Source organism: Lagopus muta, chromosome 2, assembly GCF_023343835.1.
Source record: "Lagopus muta isolate bLagMut1 chromosome 2, bLagMut1 primary, whole genome shotgun sequence".
Taxonomy (NCBI): domain Eukaryota; kingdom Metazoa; phylum Chordata; class Aves; order Galliformes; family Phasianidae; genus Lagopus; species Lagopus muta.
The window spans coordinates 93435392-93451093 of NC_064434.1; the positions used below are offsets into that span (position 1 = coordinate 93435392).

Genomic DNA, 15702 nt, shown 5'->3' on the forward strand with positions numbered 1-15702 from the left:
TAGCTAGTACATCCGAGGCATTAGAAACATCACTAAGGTGATAATGCTTTGCTTTCTCTTTTTTCCCCTCCTGTAAAAAAAATAACCTGTTCAGAAGCTGTAGTTCCTTTGATTCACGTATGCATGTTTTTTCTGTTGAAGAAACTCACCCATGCTGTAATAATAACCTGTGGGATCATATGTCTGTTGGTAGGCACACCAACTTTCAGCTACCATCTTGGAGACAAAAGCTGTACAGTATCAGTCAGGTACAGAACAAAATTTTAATTTACTTCCTTAAGTCTGGGGCATACCATGCTGAGCTTGTTCAATTGTCTGGTATATTCAACAGCGCATGGACATACTTCTATGCCTATGCAGGGGCTGAATTTGGACTGCAGATGCTTTTTAGTTGGTGCTACCCTGCAGAAACCAGGTGGGCAAGATCTGCTCCTTATGAACCCTCTTCCATTGAATGTGGGCTGTCAAAGGTGGCACTAAGAGCGACAGTATCTTTCCAAGAAAGTCACTGATGACATAAACAATCCAGCATTTTGATCACTTCTCATGCAGCACATCAGGGCTACATTCTATCTGTGCTTGTTTGAAGAGGAATTGCAGGACGTCATCTGATAGCCCAGGTGTTCTCTTTCTGTCCTCTACCATGACTTCTCCCTCAGCAGGCTTGGAAAAACATGCAGTAGTGGGATGGTTTGGAAAGATCTCACATCCGTCTCTGTTCAAGACCAGCTGGGCCATCTGCAGGCAACGCAATGCATATTTGGTACCATCCCGGTCTGCTAGCTCTGAAATCTTCTTCAAAAGACGTTGTGATGCAGCCTCATAGGTGGGATCCATGCTGTCTGGCTGTTTCTTGCAGTATGTTTTGTAAAAGCTATCGAGAGATTTCCTGATGCTTGCATCTTCCATACTATTGTGTTCATGCATACTTGAGAGAGCAGCATCATTAGGTTCAGTGTGCTCACACATCCTGGCTTCTGGATAACATCTCACATTTGCTTTCTCAGAGCCTCCAGCAGAAAAGTCTGCAGGAACTGTAGAGGGTAGATTGCTGTCTCCTGCAAGAACAAGATCAATGAAACTCATTAGTCACCAGGTCACCCCTGTGGCAAAATCTTTTTTTTTCTCCTCCCTCAACGCAGTCTGGCAAACAGGCTCTGTACTGGAGCGAGCAAAGTACATGGCTGCATGCTAGAAGGGCTTGCTGCATAGACTGCTAATTATGAATCTTGTCTTGGGGAATCTCATAAATGTCCCAGTTTCATCTCTCTGCAGTCACTGGATGGTACGCGCCTCTACGTTCCTCTCACTCAAAGAGGTTGAAATTGGGACCTGCTGCTGTTAAAGACAACTATTGGCCTACATGACAGTCAAGTTTGCAGGTGGAATACTTTTGTCTTTCTTTTTTTTCTTTCTTCTGTTCTCTTTTTAATCCCTTCCTTTTCATAGTTCTTTGCTCCATTTTTGAGCAAGACCTACAGCCTCCAAGCCAACATCATAATGGTGACCACACAGAGTTTGGGAAGGAGATCAATAAAGGAAGACCTTGTGTTTTCCCCTGAAATTTCACATTCATAGCCCAGCTACACTAGTCACTCTTCCCACATTCTGAAGTTCTCCCAGTAAAAGCCAAGGACTCACTCTTGTTTAGCTCTTCTCCTCTTCCTTTGCTGACCCACATTTCTAAATGTCAGAGCTCTGGTTCTCTTTTGCCCCAGTGCAATGCAGGGGGAGATACCAATCATAATTAATACACCAGCAGCACAAAGACACTTGGCAGTGGCATGACCAGGATGATCAGAAGCCACATTCAGCTTCTAGTGTAACAGGCCCCCCTAAAGGGATATGGATTTCAGCTCTGCTACCTAGGCAGTCTCTCTAACCACAACCTCATCCTCGAGCCTGCCTCACCAGCCTGTTTGCCAAGCACTTGAGTCACCAACAGGAAAATTTTACAGAGGTTGCATATCCATCATCTGCAGGTTTCATAAGCAAGATGCTGAGGATCAACACACTGCTTGATCTTCCCTAACTGTGAAACACGAAGCAGAGTGCAGCCCTTCATTTCATTAAGAGACGCTAGTCAAAGGAAATCTCAGTGTTATGGAAGAAGGCTGCTCCTTACCTCACATATCATCTTGTATACAAAGAGCTTCCCTTCCTTTCTGAGTGGTCAGATTAATTAAAATGAAATTAAGATGTCTGTGCAGCCATACTGTATGTTGCTGCTTTCTCCCTCCCCCTACTTTATTTGATCTTTCCTTTCACTTTGTCTGATTCTGCTGTTTTAAGAACCTCTCTTGCAATATTATCGCCAGTGCAGTACAAAGACAAGCTTAGTGGCCTCCTTTTAACATGAATATATGCCATCAGAATAGCAAATCAGAGATAATCAAAGAGAACAGGTCTATTTTGCCTCAATCTCTCAGCCTTGATTGCCTATGTTAAGTTAGGACTGAAAAATTATGCATCTCCTATAATTCAATCAAGTTTCACTTTTACTCAGGCTCCAGTTGCAATTGCAAACTACTGTGCCATGCTGTCTTCTTGCTACTTCTTATGTTCAGCTTGCTGTTATATTTTGCAAAATAGCAGTAGCTGCCTCCAGCTACATATCTCAATCCTACTGCACGATCCAGGGAAAGTGAAATCCTGTTGGCTTCATGGTATTGAGGAAGATCTTTGCAATTCTGTTCTGGCTTTCTCTGTAATTATAAATGAGCAGGAGCGATATTTAGCTACCGTCCCCTAATGAAGCACAGTCCATACAGTCATCAAAGAAGTGAGGACTATATGTTTCAGGGGTGTACTCTGGGATTTGATTAGTCAGAAAATAATGAATTATATTATTAGGAAGAAAGTTTTCTTTCATTTACTGATTCAAATCTACACAGGTATGTTTTCCCACAGTAGGCCCTATTCTCAATAAATTACACTTCCAGTGAAGTCTTCTTAAAGCAAGACATGAAAACACAGATGTAGAATCTACCAATCTAAAATTCATAAAGTTGCATCTTGCCTGAGCTCTCCTGACAATTTCCTGGTACCATCTCAAACTACGTTCAGAGACTGATCTTTATGGATATGTTGCACATTTCCCCCACCTAGAAGAGATTGGTCAGGGAAGAGTCCCTCCTCAACACACCTTGAAGAGCTGACGCTGCTGTTCCAACACACAAATGTCCTGAAATATTTATGAACCATGGGGCACAATACCAGTAGCTGGATGCCTGCTAGGTCCAGACAGAGCTTCTCAGCTAGGACACACATACAGCACACAAGAGTGCCCCACTGCCCAAGACAAAGGCAGCATTCTACTGATCAATCCTCCATACTTCTGCATCCACTAAGAAAGCTGGGATTTTCTGATGACATTCAGCAGCATTGCTGCAAAGCTTATACCTCTCTGCTCATCCTTCCATAGCAAACTTAACACATCTTTGTGTTGGCTTGGCCCAATATCTGCAAGTAGTCAACAGTTTCATCGCTAGAGAATATGCCTCAAATAATTAACAATTTTTAATCACTGGTAGTATCAAAAAGGTGTTAAAAGGAGATGGAGAAGTAAATAAACAAACAGGTCATTACTCATGTCTTGATTTCATTTTCACATGATGGATAATCATCAGGAAGAATGTATATTATTTCATTTGTGCCCCCACTCCACACGAATTGAAGATCAGCACTTGCAGCTTATTAGCATGAGGCCCGGGGGCTGATAAAAGGATATTCTTTGTGTTTATAGACCTGCTGATGAAAATTTAAAGTCTCCATCTGGTACAAGCACATAACCTTACCGCCAGAAGCACACAACCAAATCCTGCTTTGGACTTGGACCATTTCCAAGGATACAACAGCTCTGCAATATTATTATTTGCACTTCCACAAAAACGGCTCATGCAGCTGTTTGTCTGTGTTCTAGCACATTTATAAAATAAGACGTCCCTTAAACAGCAGAGCTCCCACACTGCTGGCTTCATAGTGGAGATTTCCCCACTGAGGTGGGCAGCAATCCCTGCAGGCGCTTGGGGCTTCTCAGAGCTGGTGCTGCCATGATGCCTGCCTCGGTCCCTTTCAGGGCCTTAGCTAGACAGAAGCAGCTGTTTATTCCTGAGTTATGCCTGCAGTTGGATTTGTCCATGCCTCCTGCCCAATCCCAGATTATCCACTGTGCACATGTGGGCTCCTCTCCAGCCCAGTGCACAAAGGCCCATCCTATTGTCAGGCCTGGAAGATACAAGCTGTAGATCTGAGTAGGTGAGAGCCAAACTAGAATGTTTGTCTCAGAATTTCACATAAATGCTATGAAAATGGCAATTATATCACTTGTTTTAGGGCAGGAATTGTTTATCCCATGGCTTAGGAATGACTCACTTCTGGCAGCTGTATGCAGAATGGAGCCCAAGCCCACCAAATCCAACACCAAACCCATACCCACCCTTAAAGACGCTCTGATACTCTCAGGTGTTACTGCAGGAGTCATGTTCAACAAAGACGGAAAGTCCCATCTCCAAATGCAGAGGGCTGCTATGCTACTGGGGCTGGGTTTGTGTTGTTTTTCCTCCTGCAGCTCAAGCCCTTGATCTTTTAGCAATTTGACTGGTCAAACAGAATGGATAACTTGAATCAAGGGCCATTCCTCTCCTTATTGCCTCTGTTGTACCACCCTAAATAAGTATCAAGAAAACTAGAGGATTAGGAAGTGTGAATCATTTATTTGAACAGAACTAAGCTAATGACACAAATCTCCCTTATGTTCACAAGGGTGACTGAAATTCAACTAGACATCAGTTAGGTGATGCTAGAGCACATCTCTACATTGTAAAGTCAACAATGGGACTGCAAATCACAGAGACAGGTTACTCGGGCATTCAACTATGCAAGGGTACACTGAGAAAAAGTCTGCTTCCCACTACAGCCATCCTGTGTGCTCTGAAGGCCAGAAAAGACCATGAGAATCAGCTCAATTGAGCAAATGTCCTTGAGCAACAATTACCACAGAACTGAGCAATGCGACAGTAGAAAGGAAAAACACAAAAGAGAGCTGTATAGAGATAAAATCTTTCATTGGGTGGGACTAATTCAGTAGTCATCACTACTTTGCCTGTTCTGCCTGGGAGCAAATGGGGCTGAGCATAACTGAAATACAGCTTTTTTCCAGAGTAGCTGAAAAGCAGAAGAAGGAGATGTGTCCTAGGTGGGAAGACAAATTTCAGCTGTGGACTCCCACGTCGGAGCTCAAAATGCTGCCTGGCCTGATGCATCACTATGATTTGATGCCAATTTGAAGACCTGCAAGAGACCTCAGATCCTGTCTCTCGGCTCAATGCAGAAGAAAATTAATTGACGCTCCCAAACTTTTCCTCAGAGAGGAAGACCATCCTGCCCTCCTAAGACAATCACCAAACCTGGACATACGTGCCATGTCAGAGAGCTGGTACAGCCCTCTTATCACTTCTTGCCTCTCCATCACACATGGGCATATGCATGGGAAAGCTCAGGCAGAGGCAACACAGCTTGGGCTTGAACAGAGCTCCCACATGGCAGCAAACCTGTGCCAAACCACATAGCGTGGGGGATGCAGCTATCAGCACAGGCAGCAAGAACAGTTCTCACCTTGCTGCAGAACTACCTATGAGATCATGCACCTTAAAAATATATGCAGTGAGCATTTGAGACAGCTCATGGAAAAAACACTTTTTCCCCTATCCCCCAATCCCAGTCAGGTTGATTTCCAGTGGAAGTGAGGTAATGCAATTCCTTTCTGTTCTAAGAAGAAAGAAAAAAAAAATAGGGAGAATTTAGTAGATCACATTATACCTCAGTCTCACATAGCATCTTGGCTTGCTGGTAATCACATGTGAGAGCACTTAGCTGGGCAGCTAGACTTTTTGGTACCAAATCCTATTGTCCTGACTTCTATTAACAAAATCTCTACTGATTACAACTGTTAAAAACCCACATGTGAACTGCTGATTGCATCCCTCTACGTTGAACACAATAGGCAATAGGCACAAACTGGAACACAAGAAGTTCCACATGAACATGAGGAAAAAAATCTTCACTTTGAGAGTGACAGAGCACTGGGACAGGCTGCCCAGAGAGGCCATGGAGTCTCCTTCTCTGGAAATATCCAAAACTCAGCTGGATACTTCCCTGAGCAACTTGCTGTAGGGAACCTGCTGTAGCAGGGTCTGGACTCAATGGTCTCTAGAGGTCCCTCCCTATGATTCTGTGATGCTATGAACTGGAATATGTTTGTATTTGCATTGTATTTCATATGATTCCCATTACTAACATTTCAGTTGGAAAAGCATCAAAAAGCTAACCTGAAGCCCTTTTTATTAGCTGCCATACAAACACCTATCACAGTTTCAGTAGCAAACAGATCCTAAAGCCTTTCGAGTACAGTACTAAAAAATTACTGCAGAGTTTACAGTTTCTCTGCACTCACCCCTGCCTTACCAAAAACAGCTGCTTTCTTCCTGTATCATTGTTTGAAAAACCTTCCAGCAATTAAAGCACAGGCAAAATTGAATTTTTCAATGACGACATTATAATTAAAAAATATATCATTTTAAGAAGAGTAAATTTGCTCCTTGTGGGTATTTAAATCATGAACTAAAAGTGAAAATAAGAATATTATAAACCTTGCTACTTTGCCATCTCCCTGATGATACAAAACCCAGCCTTCCCATGCCACACTGTGCAACAGGCTACAGCTCACAAGGCAATTATCTTTGAGGTTCTGCTTTACACGTGACACAATCAGCTATTCTGTCCATTCACCAGCCCAGGAGACAGGCACATGTTGCTGTGTCTGATGCTAAGGAGCTGAACAGATGCTGGCTGCTCTGCCAGGAGACCTGGATAAAGTGAGCAGCAGCAAGAATGGAAGGAAGAAGCCAGAGGAATCGGGGGTATGGAGCAGAAAGAGGAAGCAATGATGGAGGAGTAGCATTGGTCATAGCCCAGTACTGAGTCAGGCTCTGCCCTGCTCTTCTACATGCTACACGCTTGTGTAAAAAGCTAGGGGGAGAAGTGGGGGATCTTTAATTTGTGTGGGGAAAAGGCATACACAGCTATTCTGGGGAAGCATAAACCCTTCCTCTTCTAACTCCCCCAGGAATTTGAAATTCAAGAAAAAGCCTGGCAAATGGTAAAGCGCTTCTGAAATGCAATAAGCAGGCATAGCTCATCCCCCTAGACACTCTTCCAAATGTCACACTTGGTATTAAGCTCTATCCTGCTCTGAGAGCTCACAGTTGATGCCTGCTGCACCGTGCTTTGAAGACAGCTGGAAACCTCAGCTAAACAAAAAGGTAAACAAAATCTTTCAGAGGAAGCACTAGTTAGACACTCTGGATTTAATAAACCACTGAGCTAGTCAGCTACAGTATGAATTGATTAACACCCCTTATTTTCTGAAAGCCAAGACATCGGCACAGCTGTCATCTCACAAATCTGTTCCTAAGCAACCAAACACCATGGTCCAGGGCAGTAAGGATGGGCAGAAGCAGCAGCAACGCCATAAATACCTTCACATACAGCTGTGCCCCAGAAAGAGCCTTGTGCGGATTTATCCTCAGCAGTGGGCATTGGATGCAACTGCCTGTGAACAGGTTGCTCTAAGTTCTAAAATTAGAAATAGCAAAGTTGGAAAGGGCTTCTCATTTAAGTTATTTAGAGTGGTTCTGCAGCCAGTAAAAAATCCAAGAATATCCCAGATGCGTCAAGTTGTGATTAAACACAGCTCCTTAAGATCTAAGGTTAAAGATTCTACTACCAACAATACTGGAGCAGAAATAGGCAGTTGAAAACTTCTGAAGTTGTTATCCTGCAGATGAGGGGATCGAGGGCTTTATTAAAACTGCAGCCATCTGCTGCTTTCCTACTACATATGTAGTCTTGAGAAATGACAACAAAACTCACCTTGTATATGTAATACCAAAGGCACCAATTTCCAAGAAGAAACTCTGACAAGGCTTCTTAAACTAATTGCTCAGATTCCAATTAGGCATTAGCAGAGCATGTTCACAGGCACAGATACAGCAATGCTGTGCTAGATCAGTCTCTCCTTAGCCATAGCAAAATACCCCAGTGGGTTTTCAATCTTTGACAGCCAAGATGCAACAGGAACATCCTTAAACCAAGCCTCCACCTCCTCCCAAAGTGAAAGAAAGAAGCATGCTCTCTTGTGAAGTCTCATCCTCACTGTGAAAACACCAATGCTGCCCATGGGGAGGATTTGCACCATTTGAGACTGGAGCCCAGTTTGACCCCTTTCTTCCTGCGACCTGGGAGGAACCTCTTATTAAAAAGATCATACTTTCCTCTCTGGTGAGAAACAATTCTGTTTGCACTATTTTTATTTCATAACTCCAACAAGAATTTCATGAAGGAAAACTAGGATCTGCATGTTATGGTGCCTTTCTCACTTACGCTGCACAGCTAAAGCAAATGGAGCTGTTTCTCCTTGTATTTTCTTCCTGCCTAGAGATTATGAAACTGCAGTCTTGCCCATTCTCTGTTTCCAGCTGACTCTACGACCCCTTCACAAATTGTTAAGCTTTCTGACATAACAAGAATTTTTCAAAGAATCTCAACTGAGATCTAAGGAATTCTTATTCAGCCCGTGGGTCTGGTTACTAGCTAGTTAACTCCAGAACTGGGAGGAAGGCTTGCTATGCCCTCCTCTTTGTCTGGGAGGTGAGCAACTCACTGGGGAACCTGAGTCATCCGAGGCGATCTCTTGCAGAGACAAAAAGAACTTCTTTACAGATCTAAGGTAAAAGATGAGCAGGAAAAAAACTTCCAGTTTCTGGCAAGATGCATAATGAGGGAAAAATTCTGCACTTGCTGATGTTGCCATGCAGAACTGATGAAGTCATGAGCTTAAATTAAAAGAAAACTTGAACATCTACCTGGATGACAATTAGCGATCATACACAAGTCTGACAAAAAAAATCTAAAAGTTACTAAATCCCATTCTTTAACAAATCCTCTGCTAGAGACAAGAATGGGTCTCAACAGATAGCACACTGTATGCTGCAGGCACCCATTCTGGAGGATGGGGATGAAATGAAGAATGGAAAAGTGCCTCTCATTCCAATAATGACCACACGCAATGACAGGAAGCAACTCTACAGCACAAGTCTTACCAGGCAATACAGTACCATTATAGTTCCCAGAATTAAAAACAAAACCCAAAGCAATATCCCTCATTGATATACGAAATACTTTCATTCAGTCACACATTTTCAGCACTCAAGAGAAACCAGCAATTTTCAGCTGATGCCTTTGGCGAGAAGACAAACAGATGGCTCTCACTGGTGATCAATAGCTCCAATTTCAACAACAGTTTTAAAAAAGAATTCTACTCTCCATATTTCATTGTAGAGTGACATGCATGACAGCTTTCCTGGAAAAAAAAAACAACAGCAAAACAAGAATACAATACTATTCATACAGATAAAGCAGAAGAAGATGAGCCTTCCAACCACATAAGCCCAGCTCTTGTCACTGCAAGCAACTTGAGAATCACAATTGTTTTTTTTATCCAGACAGCTTCTAGACCAAGAAAATATTGCAGAGCAAGATCATCTTAAGCACCTTTCTTAAACAGTGGTTAAAATTATACTGCTTGTACATACTTCTGAGAGCAAGAGACTAACATTCTATAATATTATAATATCCATCTTAAAGGGGAGCATTGCAATGAAAATGATGCCTGGGTACCACAGGACACATGTAAACCTGGTACTGCGGGGAACAGAAAGCACTTAAACAGCAGAGGTGGAAAATTCAGTCAAATATGGCAGACAAAGGTGAAGACTAAATGAAATATAACTTCCTCCCAATTCTTCAACCTCCCCAGTCATTTACATCTGTTATTTTGTTGAAATTTCTACCAACTTATTTAGGATCCCAAATCAGTGAACTGATTTGCAGCAGTTTTGAGCACACAGATGCTCTTCTCAAGTTTCACAGAAGCCAGAGAGATTTCAGCTCTTTGGAAGACAGTGAGGTCACCTTTAACAACTTGAATGCTACTAATTCCTTAGTAGCAGCTTATTGTACACACACTGTACAACAGAGAAACAAGACAGGTGTCTTTGGCTATTAGATTTGGAAGTCCTCCTTTTTTGTCTTTTTCTAAGGCCGAAAGCATCAATATGGGCATACCAAAGAGCTGCTCAGAGATTGGACTTATTCTCTGTAATGTCAAAGAAATAGATGAACACGTGCAGTCTGTCTTTCTTCAGATCAAAGTTTTCTACCTCCAGTCAGGACCAACTTTCACAAGAACAACAGAGGGACATTGGCAAAGATCTAGGCTTTCTGAAATTGCTTGCAGTAAGATGACTGTAAAGCTGTGCCTCTTGTCTGCATCATGCTCCTGAAAATATGCTGTATGTCACAGAAGCATAGCAAGGCTCGCATTTACTATAAACATAAATGTAGAAGAAAAGCAAACAAAGAAAACCCTTAAAAAGCACAGGCAAACAGCACATGCAAAAGTAAAGAAATCTACTGATATTCTGACAAAGATTTGAACACAGAGTGAGGCATTTCCCAGCCTCCCCACAGGCTGGATACAGCTGTGTGCATGGAGGACGCTGTGCAGACATGCAGTCAGCCGCACAACACCTGGGCAATGAAAGAGCAGCTCTGTCCTGTCCCCAGCTCCAGTCACACAGCCTGGGGCTGCTTTTTGTGCACTGCCAGAAAATGTTTGTACATCAGATATTGATTAAAATCATTCTTATTAAAAAAAAAAAAAAAGACTCAAAAAAGTTTCTTTCCGTATGGAAGCAAGATACCGATCTCCTTCTATGAACTTTCCACAGGCTAAACAAAACATCCTCATATTGAAGAAAGCAGAGAGTCAGATCTATCAAACAGTCATCAAGAAATTTTCAAGAGGCAGAAAATGTAATTTCAACAGAGTGCAATGAAAAGCAAGTGAGATATACAAGTTTAATAACTTAGAGGTATTTGTTTGTCACTAGTCTGTGGCATTTCGGCTCACCAGTTTAAAAGCACACTGTATAAACATCTGAGCCATCGAGTCCTTTTGCAATATTGAAGTAACAAGCAAAGAGAATATTAGACTGATGGGCACATTTACAGGCCGTTCACAAATGATGGAGAATGAGAAGCACAAGGCTTTCTTTTTAATTATCTGCATGTCTTGCTGGGAATCTCTAAAAGTCTCTTCATCAGAACCACAGAAAATTGGGTTTTGAATAGAAGTGCTTTGCCATTTAATCAATCAGCTTTCTGCAGGAATTTCTGCATTGCAAGCATCCGCAAATTGAAATTGGAAATGTTTATAAGGTAAGAAGTGCATGAGGAGTGAATCTTCAGGTCCTTAATGGGCTGGCTCACCTGCCAAGCTTCACTTCTCAGATAGTGGCACGGCTGCGTGGTTCTATAAGCCTCTGAATAGACTAAAAGCCAGAAAGACATACCATAAGGGAGAAAGTCTTTAAAAGAGGAGTATGACTTGACTTTAAAAAGGAGAAAAGTGAGAAAAGTCACTCAGCAATAAAATACAACAGTCAACTTTCCTATTTTCTCACCTTGTCCTCTCAACCAGCCATGAGAACGGCTTGGTGCTCCCCTGCTGTAACAGCTTTGTCCTCTGAGGCCAAACAGTAAAAGCTTTTCCACACTTCAGGTTTGTTTGCATCCCTTTGCTGGCTCCACGGCCTATTAATCCTGCATTTTATGCTGGTTTCTTAGCCATAAGCAGATCTGTGTGCACTCAAACCTCTGATTTCAGCCTCAAACCAAAGACTTTAACTGAATTATTCATGCACACAACTGGAGGCAAACCATGAAGGTCAGTGAGAGCCCAGATCTTTTTCCAAGCCAAAGTGGAAGACCACATTCCCTATACCATATCAAGCACTGCCTAGCTAGCCAGCAACAATTCTGTGCTGGATGCTCTACTGAGAGGCTGTACAAGAGCCTGAGGCTTGGTGAGAACCGCTTACTCAGACAGTTCTTCAGTAACATCTTCAGTAACATCTTCAATGATGAACTGTGATTAGTGATAGTTACTGCAAACACAACATATTTTTCCATTACATTTGCAACACAGACATTTAAGCCACACAACAATGTTCAGAAAAGATTTTGTATTATTGTACACAGCTTGAAAATATTTATACGACTACTTGTGAACAAAAACTAATTATTTCCTGCAAAATAAGGTAAATAAAAGGACAGATAAGCCAGAGCAAGTTGTGGCAATTCAAATTTTCCTTTACCCAAGGAAACGTTTTTCACCAACCTCAGATCATGATATTGTTTAACTGAACTTAGCCGCCTCATTCAGAAATGATCACTCAACTAACAAGGCAGGGAAAAAGACAACACTTCTAAAATAGGTAGGAGTGTTAAGGCTACGTTAATCTTCATAAAAGCTGCATGGATCTACAAACACTGCAATGCATTTTTCAAAACCCATCTGATATTTGTTTGTGTAAATATCTGCAGAATTTAAAAACAGCCAAAACCAGCTGTTTTTAGAACAACCTCGACTTTTCTCCAAGCAACAAGAGAACATTTATTTGTATGACTTCCACAAGAGCAGAGTGATGAATTACAAACACATTTGCTTAGAATTTGTTCCCCAGGTATGGGTCTGGGAAAGCAGACAACCAGATATGAGGAAACAGCAGTAAACCTGTAGTCAATTGATTAGAATCTCAAAGGCATCTGGTTTGTATTTTAACTGTGAAACAACAGTTATTGTTATTGTTATTGAGGCATTCAGCAATTCCCGTTGTTCTTTTGTCATCTAACTGAAAATACAAGTCTCCACGTGCAACTGCATCCTAAAGAGCAAGTGAAGGTCGGTATGTCTGCAAATAGTGCTCTACTTATTGAAAATTTCAGCAACTGCACATTGTTAGCTCACATGAAAAAGTAATCTGAAAAGAAAACCTGTTTTGAAATCAGTCCACATTGAAATAAAAGGGAGATATATATTTAAATCAGCCCCCACCAGGATGATATTTAGTTACTTCTGGCACTCTGGGAGCCACTTACTGGTGCTCCTGGCAAACACTGATGCAAACAGTACATCATATTAATGTAGCACTTCACCAGTTGAAAGGAAAAAGCAAATATTTAAAGCAACAAATGCCTAAATATTGGACAGTGATAAAATTGAATTATGTGTGTAGGATTCTTTCGGGTTTTTGGGGTTTTGTTTTGTGGTTTTTTTTTTTGTTTGTTTGTTTGTTTTTTTTGCAAATTTTACAGTGTTTGGTTTCTTACATCCAGTCCGGAATTTTTTCTGACAGTTGAGCTCTGGTACAAGAAAGAGCATAATAATATGGGCATTGGGGATACCCTCAGTAAGTTTGCAGATGACACCAAGTAGGCTGGAAGTGCCGATGGGCCTGGGGGTAGCAAGGCCCTACAGAGGGATCTGGACAGGCTGGATCGCTGGGCTGAAGCCATTGGACTGGATGATCTTGAAGGTCTTTTCCAACCTTGGTGATTCTGCAAAGCTAAAGGTTCAGATTTGAGATAGGTTGGTGAGGTGGGATTTGACAGTATAGATAATATAGCCGGACTACACAAGTTGGAGATGTTCTTTTAGTTGTTCTGTGTTGCTTTTTTTTTTTATCCCCAGCATTTATGATCAGCTTAATAATTTTGTTTTAAATGGCCTAAAGAAAACCTAATTCAAACAGATTGGATTCTGTAATTGTAGTAAATACATCTGTTTTATTTGTAAATAAAGCAGGGAATTCTGAAGTAAAAGCTTTCAGTGAACATTTTCAGCCTATCTTGAAATTGGTCTTCAAAGTCTACTTTATGCTTATTTCAGTTCAAGCGTAGACAACATGTGGAATCCAAGGATAAAAGTAATGAATTAGTATTCTGCCACCTTGACAACCCACTTCCTTAATCTTACATTTTCTCAGCAGATTGATTTTTCTCCTAAGCCACTCTCAGAGCCTTGCTGACCTCATGAGAAACAGCACTTCTGCAGACTGAATGGACACTTCTGTCTCTTAAAGATGGTGTAGCTACAGGTACAGAAACACGCCAGAAAATGCCAATATCCAAAGATACTGGACCTGGAGCATGTCAAAGACGGGCACTGAAACTGCAAAGGGTCTGGAGCTCAAGTCTTATGAGGAGTTGCTGAGGGAGCTGGAATGGATCGGTCTGGAGAAGCAGCAGCTCAGGGGAGACCTCATTGTTCTCCACAGCTGCTTGAAAGGAAAGCTGTAGTGAGGTGCGGGTTGGCCTCTTCTCCATGCAACAGCAATAGGACAAAAGGGAATGGCCTTAAGCTGTGCCAGAAGAGGTTCAGTCTGGATATTGGAAAAACTTCTCTCCAAAAGAGCGGTGTAACAGTGGCATAGGCTGCCCATGGAGGTGGTGGAGTCAGTGTGCCTGGAGGTAATCAAAAAACACAGAGACGTGGCACTGAGGGATGTGGTCAGTGGGCAATATTGATGGTAGGAAGATGGTTGGACTAGATTATCTTAGTCATCTTTTCCAACCTTCATGATTCTATGATTCTATTATGTGATTGCAAAAATAACCTGGATATGGACAACATCATTAACTTGCAAATTAAGTGAGTAGGTTCATATTCTATTAATTTAATTAAGTCGGGACAACTCTCAGAAAATAAAATTGACATCCAAGGGATCCTCAGCTCCAAAACATTAAAACCCATCACAGCACAACAGTCCTTCATTTTGTCCACTCTACAGACAAATCCACTTTCACATTCTTCCATCTCCTTTCGGCCACTTTTACTGCTCAAGGTTAATTGTGACTTTTAAGACAAAACAGATACAATCTAAAGCTTCCTTTATCTGAAAGAATATTTTATGTGTTAAAGGGACGAAGAATGGCTGAAGCCCTTGAGTAAGGAATTGAGTCCAGATATAATAAAGGTCACCGAGAATTAAAATGAAACAAATATTTGGTATAGAGGGAGGTGTCCCTGCCTAAAGCAAGGGGGTTGGAACTAGTTGATCTTAAAGGTCACTTCAAACACAAACCATTCTATGATTCTATGATTTTATGACTTTTCTGTAAAAAGGTTCTGCTGTGCCCATAGCGCTCAAGCTTAAAGAAGGTAGGTCAAGCTTAAAGAAGGTATATTTAGGCTGGATATAAGGAAAATCTTCTACAGGGAGAGTGGTGAAGCACTGGAACAGGTTGCCCAGTTACATGGTTGATGTCCTGTCCCTGGAGAGTTTCAAGGTGATGCTGGATCAACCTTGTTCATAGCAGGGGAGTTGGACTAGCCAACCTTTAAAGGTCCCTTCCAACTCCAAGGATCCTATGGTTCTAGTGTCCCTCCATCCCACAGATACCATAATTCTTTGTAATAAAAAAAAATAAATAAATAATAACAGGTCAGTCTGCTATAGCATAGACCTGAAAACAATTCATAGATTAAAAGTACTCAAACAGAGATAGGGATAACAGGCAAACTTTATCAACAGTAGCTGCTGGCTTTCCAGCCTCCCTCTCTGTGGCACTGTTCACACTGTTTGGTCAACTGATGTTCTGCAGCATCAGAAGATGCAGGACACCAGCTGCTCCATGTCACCTATGGGTCTGCTTGTGCCTCCCCATGACTGAGAGGTCAGACTCCCAACACAAATGTCCAGAGATCACAAATAACAAGGCATCTATTTTCTCTTTACA

At 41.8% G+C, this 15702-nt stretch overlaps 1 protein-coding gene across 2 annotated transcripts in view; it reads right to left on the minus strand.

Moving 5' to 3' along the window:
* Nucleotides 1-74: 74 nt before the first annotated feature.
* SHLD1 (shieldin complex subunit 1) overlaps nt 75-15702 on the minus strand; it is a 37814-nt gene continuing 22186 nt past the window's right edge. For both annotated transcript variants that reach the window (XM_048937537.1, XM_048937536.1), the window contains exon 4: nt 75-1058. In XM_048937537.1, the coding sequence (XP_048793494.1) occupies nt 538-1058 (521 nt within the window). In that variant the 3' untranslated portion in view covers nt 75-537. The remainder of the gene's footprint in view (nt 1059-15702) is intronic.